The sequence below is a fragment of the Dendropsophus ebraccatus genome, chromosome 15 (assembly GCF_027789765.1).
Source record: "Dendropsophus ebraccatus isolate aDenEbr1 chromosome 15, aDenEbr1.pat, whole genome shotgun sequence".
Taxonomy (NCBI): domain Eukaryota; kingdom Metazoa; phylum Chordata; class Amphibia; order Anura; family Hylidae; genus Dendropsophus; species Dendropsophus ebraccatus.
The window spans coordinates 29,730,987-29,746,566 of NC_091468.1; the positions used below are offsets into that span (position 1 = coordinate 29,730,987).

General features: G+C 46.6%; 1 protein-coding gene across 5 annotated transcripts in view; it reads left to right on the forward strand.

Moving 5' to 3' along the window:
- Nucleotides 1-678: 678 nt before the first annotated feature.
- Nucleotides 679-15,580, forward strand: part of QPCT (glutaminyl-peptide cyclotransferase) — a 54,774-nt gene continuing 39,872 nt past the window's right edge. The window contains exons 1-3 of one of the 5 annotated variants that reach the window (XM_069954941.1): nt 679-784; nt 12,700-12,846; nt 14,860-15,141. In XM_069954941.1, coding sequence (XP_069811042.1) covers nt 12,772-12,846; nt 14,860-15,141 — 357 coding nt within the window. In that variant the 5' untranslated portion in view covers nt 679-784; nt 12,700-12,771. Of the gene's footprint in view, nt 785-1,681; nt 1,956-2,369; nt 2,442-2,631; nt 2,724-12,699; nt 12,847-14,859; nt 15,142-15,580 lie in introns of those variants that run through there. The other 4 variants (XM_069954939.1, XM_069954940.1, XM_069954942.1 and 1 more) reach the window with 4 other exon arrangements.

Consider the following 15,580-nt stretch of genomic DNA (forward strand, 5'->3'; position numbering starts at 1 on the left):
GTCCCCCAGTCACTCCCAGCTGTCCCCTAGTCACTCCCAGCTGTCCCCCAGTCACTCCCAGTAGTCCCCTAGTCACCACCCAGCAGTTACCTAGTTACCCCCCAGCAACCACCCGCAGCAGTCCCCCAGTCACCCCCAGCAGTTCCCCAGTCACCCCAAGCAGTCCCCCTGTCAGCCCCAGTCACCCAGCTGTCCCCCTGTCACCCCCAGCTGTCCCCCAGTCATTTCCAGATGTCCCCCAGCTGTTTCAACTGCCCCAGTCATCCCAGCTGGTCCCCCTGCCACTCCCAACTAACCCCCGCCCCTGTCACCTCCAGCTGCCCCCCCCAGCAGCCCCAGTCACCCCCAGCTGGCCAAGTCACCTGCCCCAGTCACTCCCAGCTGCCCCCCTGCAGACAAGTTGTGGTCAGAGAAATCTTCATGGTGGCCGTGCCAAATTAAGAAGAAAGCGAAAAGTGAGCTACTGCAATCAGAGAAGACATCACCTGTAAGTCATTAGTAACTGCACTGTAATAACTTCGATAGTGTGCAGAGCCTTTGTACCGATGGGGTCTAAATGGTACAGTGTATGGTTTGTGCTAGTGTACTGACACAGCCTTGCAGTTGGCAGTACACTAGCGGGAACTGTTAAACTGCCTAGAAGATGCCAACATCATAATTGATCCTGATGCTGGGAGCTCCCTGGTCCGGTCCACAGAAAACCGTCCGTGTATGGATGAAACTCTACAGACATGTGAATGACCCCTTAGGCACTATGTGGTGGTAATGGTGGTGGTCACGTGAGGTGATAATATTTTTTTCCTATACACAGGTATTATTCGTGATGGGGGAAGGGGGGGGGTCCAGGTTGGATGGACAGCCCGGGGCCCAGGGTACATTTAATCTGCCACTGGGTCTATTCATGGTGTATATGTCATCACATTCCAGAGTAAGGCTATGTTCACACTACGTATTTGGATGGCCGTTCCGTGACTCCGGCCGGGTCACGGAACGGCCGGTCTCAGCCCGGATCATCACGGTCGGTACTTAAGTGGTGGATGATCTTTCCTCCATGGAGCTCTGATGCATCAAAGCTTCCCATAGCACAGAGTGAAGCACTGTGTGAACTGACAGGTTCTTCTGCGGGCGGAATTCATTGAATTCCGTCCGCAAATAATGGACGTGTCAGTTGTTTGCGGCGCCGTATGGGAACCGGCTGGAGCGCACACGATGTGTGTACGCTCCGGCTGGGATCCCATAGCAAATAATGCTATGTTCCACCCCGCAAATCTACAGCTGTAGTTCTGCGGCGAGAACTACCGCCGTAGATTTACGTAGTGTGAACATAGCCTTAATGTGTATATGTCAGCTGTGTATTTGTATATATGTAAAGGGTGCCTCTGTGTGTGTATATATGTGCGTCATTGTGTGTGTTTGAGAGTTGGCTATCTAAGGGGGGTGGGGATGTACAGGATTCAGGGGGCCCCATACAGATTTTTGCTATGGGGTCCCATGAATCCTCGCTACACCCCTGTAAATAGTGATAGACATAGATAGTGATAAATATGGTGATTGATATAGATAGTGGTAGAGATGGTGATGTGATAGGATATAGATAATAGTAGAGATGGCGATGGGATATAAATAGTGGTAGGGTCAGCTCCCTCCATCCATGGTGCCGTCTCCGGACCTCCAGGCTTCTTCCTCTTCCCCTCACGCTTTACCTCAGGATGACGCCCTCCACATCCCCTCATGTTATTTACCACACACGTCCCACATCTGCCGGAGACTCTCAGGTCCCCGCCCAGACGTGACTTCTTCCCTCCTGCTGTTCGGGACATTGCAGCCAGCGAGGAGACTGACCCGGTGATATGGAGAGCCGGAGAACGAGCGGAGCCGTGTCACTCCTCCTTCTCGGTACCGTCTACCTGTGGGCTCCGGTCGGCGGCCAGAATGCTCAATGGACCGCAGAGAAAGTAGGTGCCCCTTCAGTGTGTGGTCAGGAATATAGCGGGGGGTATGGTCGGGGTGTATAGGTGACAGCGGGGAGATGCCGGGGAGGAGCTGAGAGATGCCGGAGGTGGGGAGGTGAACGGGGAGATGCCGGGGGTGAATGGGGAGATGCCGGGGGCTGAGCGGGGAGATCCCGGGGGGATGAACGGGGAGATGCCTGGGGTGAATGGGGAGGTGCCGGGGGTGAATGGGGAGATGCCGGGGGCTGAGCGGGGAGATCCCGGGGGGATGAACGGGGAGATGCCTGGGGCTGAGCTGGGAGATGATGAGCGGCGGCGCCGGCGGACGGATTTTCCATAGGGTTGTATGTACTGTGTCTGGTCTCCCGTGCAGAGTACTGGTGCCTGTGCCCTCCAGCAGTGGTTCACATGGCAACACATCCTGCTTTGCGGTTAGATAATGGAGGCAGTATCCTGTGCTACAACCACTGCACTGGCGATATGTCATATGTCAGACATGTATATAATATGTATACTACTGTATGCTTCAGGGTGCTCCAGCCCTAATGTGCATTCATGTTCCACAATGATCAGCCCTATAGCTCCTCTTATACCATCAGGGCACTGTCACCCCAGCCCAATACAATTGTTTGCAAAAAAGAAAACTTAAATTCTGTAATCTGTCTCTTCATTTAGTCAAAAACTTTTACCAGTGCGGAAGGTTGAAGGAAATCCTGGGTTGCGCCCTGGTCTCTGTGGACGGTGAGGCATCAAAAGGGAAACTATGAGCAGGTTAGACAAATGTAACCTACTGATATGTGCCTACTGCACACGTGGGGTGCTGAGGATGAAGAGAAGCCTCCCACCCTCATCCTCTGCACCATTTCAGTGCAGTTGTGGTTTCATCCCTAGGCTAGTAAGACGGTTTGGTGCACTGGGGGCGAGACTACCACTCCTACTGAACTTATCAACCCCCATCCAGCCCGTCCTTTCTACTAAATATCAGCGGGCCGGCCGAATCAACGCACTGACTTACTAGCCTTGGGATTAAACTACAAACTTCACAGAAATGGTGCTAAGGATCAAGGTAAGAAACTTCCCTCTATTCTCATCCTCCACTCTTGATGTCACCACCTCTCCACTGCTGTCCTTCATTATCACAGGTCTTGGAGGAGACCACAGCACCTGCAGGTGATGTCACCAAGCTCAGTATCATGTGTCCCCCATCATGTCTCGGCACATTGCTGGAGAAATCTCCAGCAATGTGCCAAGACAGGATGGGGGACACAAGGGGCGATATACCTTGCCTCCATGACACTGTTCAGCACTGATAAAAGTAGAGTTTGACTATGAAGAAACTAATCACAGAATAAAAGATAATTTGTAAAATATTTGATTCTAAGGTCTGTTGTGTAATTATGCCCATGGTCTGGTGAATAAGAGAAAAAAAAACAAATCTGTACTGACATCCCCAGGTTGTGCTACTTAGCTTTTCCTGATGTCTCCATTGGCACAGGGAATAAACCTATCACTTGCTAAGACAGGAGATAAAAGGAGTAAACAGTCCGGACAAATTAATAATTTTCCAGCAGGCAGGGGCAGGGAGGGACATAATCAACAAGCCCTACTTACCTCTCCCTGTGCCTCCGCAGTGCTGCCTTAAATCTTTGAGACTCCCGCCTGGCTCCAGAACCTTCTGCGACTTGGCTGATTGTCCACTCAGTCAATTAGTGACTGTGACGGGACACTACTGCAGTTGCTGATTGGCTGAGTGGGAAATCCATCAGCCGGGTTGTGTTTATAGGCATTTAAGTGGTTAATGACAGGCAGCTGCATGATCACGGCTGCCTGTCATTATCCCCGGCTCCTGGGACACTAAAGCCCCTATTACACGGGGCGATGTTGCTGTCAGCGCTCGTTTGCTCCTCGTTCCCCGCTCGATGTCGGCGCTATTACACACGTGGAAAGCGAACGGGTGAGAGTCAGGGGGTGCCCCGGGTGATCGCTAGATCTTCCGGGCAGCTTATAGAAGATAGCAGCGGTCTGCTGCCGCTGCTCCCATTCAACGGAGCGACGGCAGCAAATCATTGCTATCCTGGTCATTTGTCTTTCAACATGTTAAAAGACAAACAACAGCAACGATCAGCCGACATCATTCATGTCGACTGATCGTAGCCTTCTATTACACCAGACAAATATGGTCGATAATCGTTTAAGGTAATAGGGCCTTAAGGGTGCCTTTACACAGAGAGATTTATCTGACAGATTTATTGAAGCCAAAGCCAGGAATGAATTTGTAAAGAGGAGAAATCCAGTCCTGTATGACAAGTTCCCTGATTATAGTCTGTTCCTGGCTTTGGCTTCAAAAATCTGTCAGATAAATCTCTCCGTGTAAAGGGACCATTACACATGCAGGGCTGATTACACTGAAGCGGCTTCACACACATTAAAAGCCTTTCACAGTGAGGAATGTATATATATATATGGATGGGAAGGGGCTAAGGACTGCACCAACTTAAAGTGACTGTACCACCAGGCCCAGGCTGAAGCACTGGAGGCGGGCTGACCCACCCTTAGTGGGAAGAAACTCCAGCCCCTCCATGACGTGACTCCAATGGAACACTATCATAGAGGGGCTAGGGTTCCCTCCCACTAAGGGTGGGTCGACCCGCCTCCAGTGCTTCAGCCTGGGCCTGGTGGTACAGTCACATTAGGGTTTTGCACTTTTTGCAGTTTTTCCTCCTTGTGTTTTAAAGACCATAGCATTTGCATTTTTTCACCCACAGAGCATGAGCCCTTATTTTTTTGTGACACCCTTTGCAATGACACACTTTATTTTTAAATATTTGTGGTGAAATTGAAAAAAAACAATATTTTTTTTTCTTATTTTGATTTTATCCCTTTCACCCTGGGTTAAAACTGACATGTTAACTATGTTCCTCAAGTCAGTAGGATTACAATGAAATGCAACTTGTATAACTTAAATTCTCTTTTACTGTTTTTTAAAAAAATTTAACTTAAAAAAAGTATTTAAAATTGGTCTATTCTAACCCCTATAATGCTATTATTTTTTGGTCTATGGGACTATTTGAGGCGTCATTTTTGCGCCATGATCTCTACTTTCTATCAATATCTTGCTTGCCTTTTTGATCACTTTTTAATTACATTTTTCTGGATGTGATGTGACTTAAAATCTGCAATTTTGCATTTTGGCAGGATTTTGCACTTATGCTGTTTACTGTGCTAGATCAGGAATGTGATCATTTAAAGGAGTAGTGCGACATTAGGAAATTATTCACTAAATAACACACATTACAAAGTTATACAACTTTGTAATGTATATTATGTTAGTGAATGGCCCCCTTCCTTGTGTCCCCCCCCCCACCCCCGGAAGTGTAGTGCACTATACATGCCTGATTTGTGTCGACCCCGGCCGGCATCTTGGGGACAATGACGTCGTCTTCGGGAGGCTGGCCGGACTGCACCAGCCCTCCTTCATGCCGGCCCCCCTCTGCCGTGTCATCAGCTGCTCAGCCGCAATTGGCTGAGCATAACTAAGCTCAACCAATCGCGGCTGAGCTGCTTAGGACGCGTCCCTCATGCCGGCCCCCTCTGCCGCGTCATCAGCTGCTCAGCCACGATTGGCTGAGCTTAGTTATGCTCAGCCAATCGCGGCTGAGCAGCTAATGACGTGGCAGAGGGGGGCCGTCATGAGGGACGGCTGAAGCGGTTCGGCCAGCCTCCCGAAGATTACATCATTGTCACAAGATGGCGGCCGGGGGTCGACACGAATCAGGTGAGTATAATGCACCACACTTCTGGGTTTAGCGTGGGTGGGTGGGGGGACACGGGGAAGGGGGCCATTCACATACATAACACATTACAAAGTTGTATAACTTTGTAATGTGAGTTATTTTGTGAATAATTGCTTAGCGCCGCACTACCCCGTTAATAGTTCGGCCGAATATGTTTATATATTTATTTTTATAAAATAGGAAAAGGGGAGTGATTTAAACTTTAAGGCTGGGTTCAAACTACATATATTTCAGTCAGTATTGTGGTCCTCATATTGCAACCAAAACCAGGAGTGGATTAAAAACACAGAAAGGCTCTGTTCACACAATGTTGAAATTGAGTGGATGGCCGCCATATAACAGTAATAACGGCCATTATTTCAATACAACAGCTGTTGTTTTAAAATAACAGCAAATATTTGCCATTAAATGGCGGCCATCCACTCAATTTCAACATTGTGTGAACAGAGCCTTTCTGTGTTTTCAATCCACTCCTGGTTTTGGTTGCAATATGAGGGCCACAATACTGACTGAAATATACGTAGTGCAAACCCAGCCTTAATATGGAAAGGGATTTTTTATTTGTAAAAAAACTTTATACTAATTTCTAGTCTTCCTAGGGGACGCCTATGAGCAATATCATGATTGCTCATAGAGATTAATGCAGTAGATATGTCTGAGGGGGTAAAACTAATGGGAGCAGACTGATCTGGCCTGTACTGACACCCATCAAATAAAGCTGGTTTAACTTCTAAACTCCTGAAGCCACTTTATAGTAAAATTATTCACTGTATAGTATTAGTAAATGTACACACTGATCAAGAAGTTTTATATAAATGCCTAGTCCTCAAAGATATGATATGATATGAGCGGTACATGTGTTGTGCGTGATGGATTGTGTTTTACAGCATAAAAATACCTCCTCCCATGAATTATAGCAACTGCTGTATAGTGAATATGTATGTATATATACCTCTAGAAAAATCTAACCCAACATATGTATAAATACTGGTCTAATCCATCCATATAGGGTTTGTATAAAAAGCTTTAATCTTTTATAAAATTGCAGATGTAAAATATTTAAATAAAAATTCACATACATAGACTATGCATAAAAATATGCCACCGGGCCCTTGTGGTCACATTACACTTGTAAATCCCAATAAAAGATGTGCAAAGACATCACAAATCCTAATAAATATTCAAGAGCTTGCATAGAAGTATAACTCTCAGCCTCCTTAAGATCCGTAGAACCATGCTGGGAGTCCTAATCATACGTCTAATACTGGGTTATAAAACCTACATATATCAAACATAAAAACAACATAGTGGCTTAATATCTCAACCACAATGAGTCAGTTACACTGTGTCAGAAATGAATGCAAGATATGTCCAAATCGCTCATTATGTAACAACTTGTAACGCGATGCTGCAAAGCACAGTAGCAGTAGCCCGTCAGTCTATGTGGGCCGGAGGATTGCTGAGCTACAGCGGCTCAACACACTGTATTCCCAGCCGTCTATCTGCCGTGTGTAGGCCAGATAATTTCATAGATAGATTGTGCGCAGGCCAGATGACAGTCCGGTGTGTCACTTTTCTGTGCCAACAAAAATGCTTGTTTTAGTCGTAGGGGATGTGGACAATACTTGGTGCAGATGCATCGTTCACCAGTAGGGGATGAGGACAATACTTGGTGCAGATGCATTGTTCACCAGTAGGGGATGAGGACAATACTTGGTGCAGATGCATTGTTCACCAGTAGGGGATGTGGACAATACTTGGTGCAGATGCATTGTTCACCAGTAGGGGATGTGGACAATACTTGGTGCAGATGCATTGTTCACCAGTAGGGGATGTGGACAATACTTGGCTGGTGCAGATGCATCATTCACCAGTAGGGGATGAGGACAATACTTGGTGCAGATGCATCATTCACCAGTAGGGGATGTGGACAATACTTGGTGCAGATGCATCGTTCACCAGTAGGGGATGAGGACAATACTTGGTGCAGATGCATTGTTCACCAGTAGGGGATGAGGACAATACTTGGTGCAGATGCATTGTTCACCAGTAGGGGATGTGGACAATACTTGGTGCAGATGCATTGTTCACCAGTAGGGGATGTGGACAATACTTGGCTGGTGCAGATGCATCATTCACCAGTAGGGGATGAGGACAATACTTGGTGCAGATGCATTGTTCACCAGTAGGGGATGAGGACAATACTTGGTGCAGATGCATTGTTCACCAGTAGGGGATGTGGACAATACTTGGTTGGTGCAGATGCATCGTTCACCAGTCCGGGGTCTGTTCGTATTGGGTCTCCAGTGTCCCAGTAAGCCTGCAAAGTCTGCTCAAAGTGTGTAACGTCAGGAGCCTCATTTCGGTTGATTGTTGGAGCTGGGGCCATGGGATACAATAGTTGGTAAACACTAGGGGAGAAATTTATCAAGGACTTTGCACCTATTTTTAGGTGAATAATTGGATTTTTCACCCATTTTTACCCAAGTTCTATTTATGAACCAGTATTCGACAAGCAAATATTTTTTAGATGTGACTTTTTAATCTGCCTGTTTTGAGTATTCACCCAAAATTTCGGATAATCAGAGATTAGCGCCCAATTTATCATTTGCGACTTTTTGAAAAGTCGCACATTTACCAAGGCAGTACAACATTTTAATAAATCAGTCACAAAATATTGGAACAAAATATACACCAATCCTCATTAGAATAGTCCCACAAATTAGACTCATTAATAAATGATCCCCTAGGTGTCAGTGGATAATGGATAAGGTTGCAGATAATACTGTTCAACTTTAATTCAAACTGCCAAACGCGTTTCAACAAGATGACACAAGTTGAGCAGTATTATCTCCAACCTTATCCATTATCCACTGACACTTAGGGCCCTTTTACACCAACAGATATCTGACAGATTTTTGCAGCCAAAGCCAGGAACAGACTATAAACAGACAACAAGGCATAGTGAATAGACTGGATTACTCCTTTTATCAAATCCATTTCTGACTTTGGCTGCAAAAATCTATGAGATAATCTGTCAGATATCTGTTGGTGGAATAGGGCTCATTGTGTTTACCAACTCTTGTAACCCAGGGTCGGCAAAGTGCAAGCGGGCCCTGCTTCAACAATCAACCCAAATTAAGGCTCCTGACGTTACACACCTTGAGCAGACCCTTTGCAGGCTTACCGGGACGCCGGTAAGACCAGATACAAACAGACTCTGGACTGGTGAGCGGTGCACCTGCACCAGGTATTGTCCTCATCTCCTACGACTAAAATTAGCATTTTGTTGGCACAGAACAGTGACATACTGGTTAAAATGTGCCCTTGAGGCTTTCATCTGCCCTGCACACAATCTATCTTTAAAATTGTTATCTGGCCTGCACACGGCATATCGATGGCTAGAAATACAGTGTATTGAGCCGCTGTAGCTCAGCAATTCTCCAGCCCACATAGCCTGACGGGCTACTGCTACTGTGCTTTGCAACATAGGGTTGCAAGTTGTTACATAATGAGCGATTTGGACATATCTTGGATTCATTTCTGACACAGTGTAACTGACTCACTGACTCATTGTGGTTGAGATATTAAGCCACTATGTTGTTTTTAATGCTATATGGAGGTTTTCGAACTAAGTATAATGGTGCAGTAGCTATATTTCATACTCCATATACCATTGACATCTTGGGAGGAGGTATTTTTATTTTTAGGCCATGTTCACACAGTGTATTTGGCTGTTAAACAATGGCCGTTGCTGTAGAGTGCTTATTTAACAGCACTGCTTCATTGCATAACAGTCTATGGAATACACTAGGTTAGGGCTGGGCGATTAATCGAATTAATTCGATTAATCGTCCAGAACGTTGAAATCGATTTGATTTTTTGTGAAAATCGTAAATTCGATTTTCACAAAAAATCATTTCGGGCTGCGGTGCCGGGGAGGAGCTGAGAGAAGGGGGGTTGCGGTGCAGGCCGGCGGGAGAGCCGTAGAGGGGCGGTGTGGGTGAGCGGGGAGAAGATGCTGGAGAGGGGCGGTGCAGTGCCGGCGGCCTCCAGCCACTGACAGCGCCGCCGCTGACCTGCCCCCGCCCCTTCCACTGAGCGTCCCACTCCCCTCCCGGCCAGACATGGAGGTCCCGGGTCTGTGGAGGAGGAGGCCGCAGGGACTACAGTAGGTGGTGATCGCGGCGCTGCTCGTCCTGGAGCTATACAGCAGGAACGGGGGGCTCGGTGCAGACCCCCGTTCCCGCTGTATAGCTCCGTGACCCGCAGCTATGCGATCACCACCTACTGTAGTCCCTGCGGCCTCCTCCACAGACCCGGGACCTCCATATCTGGCCGGGAGGGGAGCGTGTGTGTGGAGGTGAGAGGAGGAGGAGATGTATGTGCCCTCCTGCTCCAATCACCTCCAGCTGCACCAGTCACCCCCCAGTCCCCTCAGTGTCCCCCCAATCCCCTCATTGTTCCCTCAGTGTCCCCCCCCCAGTCCCCTTCAGTGTCCCCCCCAGTCCCCTTCAGTGTCCCCCCAGTCCCCTCAGTGTCCCCCCCAGTCCCCTCATTGTTCCTTCAGTGTCCCCCCCCCAGTCCCCTTCAGTGTCCCCTCAGTGTCCCCCCAATCCCCTCATTGTTCCCTCAGTGTCCCCCCCAGTCCCCTTCAGTGTCCCCCCCAGTCCACTTCAGTGTCTCCCCCAGTCCCCTTCAGTGTCCCCCCCAGTGTCCTTCAGTGTCCCCCCCCCAGTGTCCTTCAGTGTCCCCCCGTCCCCTCATTGTTCCCTCAGTGTCCCCCCCAATCCCCTCAGTGTTCCCTAAGTGTCCCCCCCAGTCCCCTCAGTGTCCCCCGTGTCCCCCCAGTCCCCTCAGTGTCCCCCAGTCCCCTCAGTGTCCCCCAGTCCCCTCAGTGTCCCCCAGTCCCCTCAGTGTCCCCCCAGTCCCCTTTAGTGTCCCCCATTGTCCCTCCAGTCCCCTTTAGTGTCACCCCAGTCCCCTTTAGTGTCACCCCAGTCCCCTTTAGTGTCACCCCAGTCCCCTTTAGTGTCACCCCAGTCCCCTTTAGTGTCCCCCAGTGTCCCTCCAGTCCCCCAGTGTCACCCCAGTCCCCTTTAGTGTCACCCCAGTCCCCTTTAGTGTCACCCCAGTCCCCTTTAGTGTCACCCCAGTCCCCTTTAGTGTCACCCCAGTCCCCTTTAGTGTCCCCCAGTGTCCCTCCAGTCCCCTTTAGTGTCCCCCATTGTCCCTCCAGTCCCCTTTAGTGTCCCCCATTGTCCCTCCAGTCCCCTTTAGTGTCCCCCATTGTCCCTCCAGTCCCCTTTAGTGTCCCCCATTGTCCCTCCAGTCCCCTTTAGTGTCCCCCATTGTCCCTCCAGTCCCCTTTAGTGTCCCCCATTGTCCCTCCAGTCCCCTTTAGTGTCCCCCATTGTCCCTCCAGTCCCCTTTAGTGTCCCCCATTGTCCCTCCAGTCCCCTTTAGTGTCCCCCATTGTCCCTCCAGTCCCCTTTAGTGTCCCCCAGTGTCACCCCAGTCCCCTTCAGTTTTACCCCAGTCACCCCTCATCTATACCTGTACTACTACACCCCCTATCCACTATACCTCCACTCCTACACCCCCTATCCACTATACCTCCACTCCTACACCCCCTATCCACTATACCTCCACTCCTACACCCCCTATCCACTATACCTCCACTACTACACCCTACGTAGATGGAGGCACAAACATGATTTCCTATACTATATGGGGCCTCTGTTACACTGGAAATCAATACAGTTGTTGTCTAAAATATTAAAATAGTATCTGATGCTGCAGGGAGAAAATGTTCTGTTTATTTGGCAAAAAAGGAAAAAAATCGAGATTTAAATCGAGAATCGTCAAAAATTTTTAAAAAATCGAGATTTTATTTTTTGCCCATATCGCCCAGCCCTACACTAGGTATACACTACAGCCTTGGTTCTTTGCGCCCGCACAAAATAATTGACAGGTCTATTTTGTGCAGCCACTATTTAGTGAACAGTGGCCGTACAAGATAGCCTGTGCTCACAGTGTAAAGTATGGCGGGCACAGATGAATGTGCATTCCAATTAAAATAAAGTGATATTCATCTGGCCAATACTGTCAAACAACAGCCATTGTTTTCACAGCGTGTGAATATGGCCTTATGCTGTAAAGCACAATCCATGACTCACACATGTACCTCTCATATCATACCAGCTTTGTGGACTAGACATTTATATAAATCTACTTTATCAGTGCATATTTTTGTGTTTAAGCGTGATCACAGCCTGGTTAACCTTGGCATTTAGAAGGTAGTGAGCTACACCAAACCTTACATTTTCTCTAAATGTACACACTACATTTACTCCTCCAGGCTTCAGGCTTTGCTGTCCTGGTTTGTATGCTGAATAGTTCTATCTAAGATGGCCGACCATGCCCCTTCCTCTGTGTCCTCCAATAGCCTGTATATGTCTATAGAGGACACAGAGGTAGGGGCATGTATTTTTGCTAATAAATTGCTTTAATAAAGTGATATGACTTTGTATATTTTATATTTACATATAGACGTGCGCTGAATGGCAGCAGAAAAGATTGACATGGCCCTTCTGCTGCCACCAATGTTTGTGTCCGGAACTGCAGGGCTATCTAAGCTCTGCAGTTCTTGATGCCCTGCTCTGGGACAGGGAGCTGCCACAATCGATGTGTTGAGCAACCGCTTCAGATAAATGGTGATTACCATCACCATGTGCTCTGCTCACTGTGGAGAGGCTTAGGCAGCCCTGCAGTAACTGACACAAACATTGGTAACAGCAGAGAGTCTATATGTCAATAGAAAACTATACATTTTTTTTTTTAAAAGTTATATTACAAAGTAATAATCCTTTATTAAAGCAATGTATTAAAAAGAAATGTTTAGTCTTCAGAGTATCCCTTCAATTTCTAATAATTTTTTTTTTTTTTTACAGAATTCACATCGCCCCCTTGTATTGCGCACAGCCGATGTACGACGTGTTTTATCCCAAACAGACATTTCTCATATGTGGAAAATTGATTTAAAGCCTATGCTTATTGAAAGGTTTTCTGGATCACCAGGAAGTTTTGCTGTGCGGCAAGTGAGTAATGTTCTGTATATAAAAAACATTGCTGGAATTGTACCACACCATACCATGGAAGTAGATTTCTGGCCATTTAAAAATAAAAAATGTGCACAGGCAGGAAAAGGGCTTGCCAATACTCTAGAAAAAACTCTACAATGCTATAAATACCAGTCATGTAAATAGAACCTTAGGCCGGGTTCACACACAGTAAGACACCGGCCATTCTGTGACCTGGCCATGTCACAGAACGGACGGTGTCAGTAAAGTTTATCCCAGCACTGTAGTACGGCCGGATAAACTTAATTTCTGTTGAGTTGGGATGCAGGCGCATTTGGGTGTGCCCGCATCCCAATTCACCATTGCACACAATGTAAAGTGCGGCCAGACCTGCACTTTACATTGTGTGAATGTCAGTTCTGTGTGGCCGCTATTGAATGTATAGCGGGCGCACAAAACTGACATGTCAGTTTTTCGAACGGCCGCTAGGCATATAATTGAAATGAATGCAATGTATATTTTTAATTAATCACAGCCGCTGTTGCAATTTGCAACAACGTCTGTGATTAATTCAAAATATACGTTGTATGAACATAGCCTTAAACTGATACTGTCACTCTAGATGCGGTTCTCCGCACCATCCACAAGCATCCACAAGATGCTGCACATTCGATATATGTGTCTTCTTTCTGCTCTAAAATACCTTCTTTTAATCACTTGACCTAGGCAGGGCTTCACGTCAGATGGGCCCCTTCTACCTGACTAGGTGACACTGTTCACTAATGAAATGAATCAATTTTAGAGCAGAAAGAAGACATAGGTCTTATACAGGTATATCTTGAATCTGCAGCATCTTAGCTTGTGGATGGTGCCGAGAACTGCATATAGTATGTGTGTGTGTGTGTGGGGGGGGGGCCAAAAAAGCCTCCTTCTGTACTCAAAAAGCAATCTCCCAGCCTCCCCCCCCCCTGACTTTTTATCTGTGCATTATCAGGCAAACACGTCTTCATTACAGAGAAGCCAGTGAAGACGGGTTCTGCTCTCTCCATTGTGAGCCTATGAAGGGGGGAGGGGCTGAGGGAGATGAGGGAGCAGGAAGAGTTTGTAGACTCTCTGGGCACCTAAAACGGATTCAGGTGTCAGAAAGGTCAGTGCTTATTTATGAACTTACTGAGAGAAGATTGAAGGGTGTTGTGCTTTGCAGAAATCCTCCGTGCTCAGTCACTCCTAACAGCCCCTCCCCTCTCCATAGCCACATAATGGAGACAGAATCCTGCTTCATTTGATGTGAGGGGGGAGGCTGGGAGATTGCTTTTTCAGTACAGAAGGAAACTCTTTTAGTACATAAAACCTATTACAGAGTTTCTTAAAATTGCTTTTACTATAGATATTTAATGTTTTCAGAAAAATGACCCTGAAATGACAGTTACGCTTTAAGTAAAGTAGAAAACAGAGGTGGCCCAAAATTGTCTAAGGAATAAATAGTGCACATTCAGTGGCTACTTATAATATATCCATCTTGGCAGTCAAAGGCCCTGGACTTTATGCAGGGTACAGGGTGACCAATCAGAAGTGGGTGGAGGGGCAGGTTGACCGGGGGAGCTTGGCTGTCAGTCAAACACAATTCAAAATGTCTTAAGTATTTAAAGTGTACCTGTAAAGTTTTATGAACAGTGACTATCATGCAGCACTATGCACAATAATCATTTTCTATATCATGTCCATATTAAATAATATGATGATTCTGTAAGATGCAGTATCTTGGCTTGAATTTATCCAAATTTTCCAGAATTTAATTAAAGCTGTTAAAAGTTATCGTCTGTGCATCGCTATGTGTAGTGGTCCTCGGCTGACGGCTAATCACAGCATAAATAAATATTTCTACTAGATTTTTGATTGTGTTGGGTACACAACATATTAGTGCACTCAGTACAACAAAAAGAACCCCGATGGACAGAGATACCTTTTTGATAATCTAAGTGCTTTATGATTACAGCTCTTTAATATTTTGTTTTGCTGTTTTGTTGATAGCATATTAAACAGCGACTGCAGAGACTCCAAGCTGGGTGGCTTATAGAAGAAGATACATTTCAAAGTCAAACTCCTTTTGGATATGTGACATTCTCAAATGTTATTGCCACTCTAAATCCATCTGCTTTGCGTCACTTGGTCCTCGCCTGCCATTATGATTCAAAATACTTCAGTCCTCAGTGGGATGGTCAAATATTTATTGGGGCAACAGATTCAGCTGTACCATGTGCCATGCTATTGGAGCTTGCCCGAGCTCTGGACTATCGTCTAAAGCAATTAAAGGTATGTAATAAGACCAGTTTTACATCAATGTACTTGTATTTGAGCAAATTACGAATAATATTGAACCAGTATGTCATCCAGGCAGCGGTCCCCAAACTTTTTAGCACCAAAATTCATACAAGACAAGTTAGTGTAGTCCAGTCAGTATACAAGGACCACATAATATTGCTACCATAACCACTGCTATTACCATACTATTACTGGCTAAAACCTTATACTGTACTAAGAGCAGTATCCCCCTATGCATTGACCATATATAGGTAGATTCCAGTTGTACACAGGCTCTGTCTTCTCTGATCGGAGTCATTCACTTCTTCTTGTGTAAGCTCTGGATGGCTTTTAAATGTCTTTTTCTGAGGTGAGGCCTCTTTCTGGCCACTCTGCCATTAAGCCTAAAGCCTAGTAATGGTTGACCAGGAAGTTTCTTCCATCTGCTTAC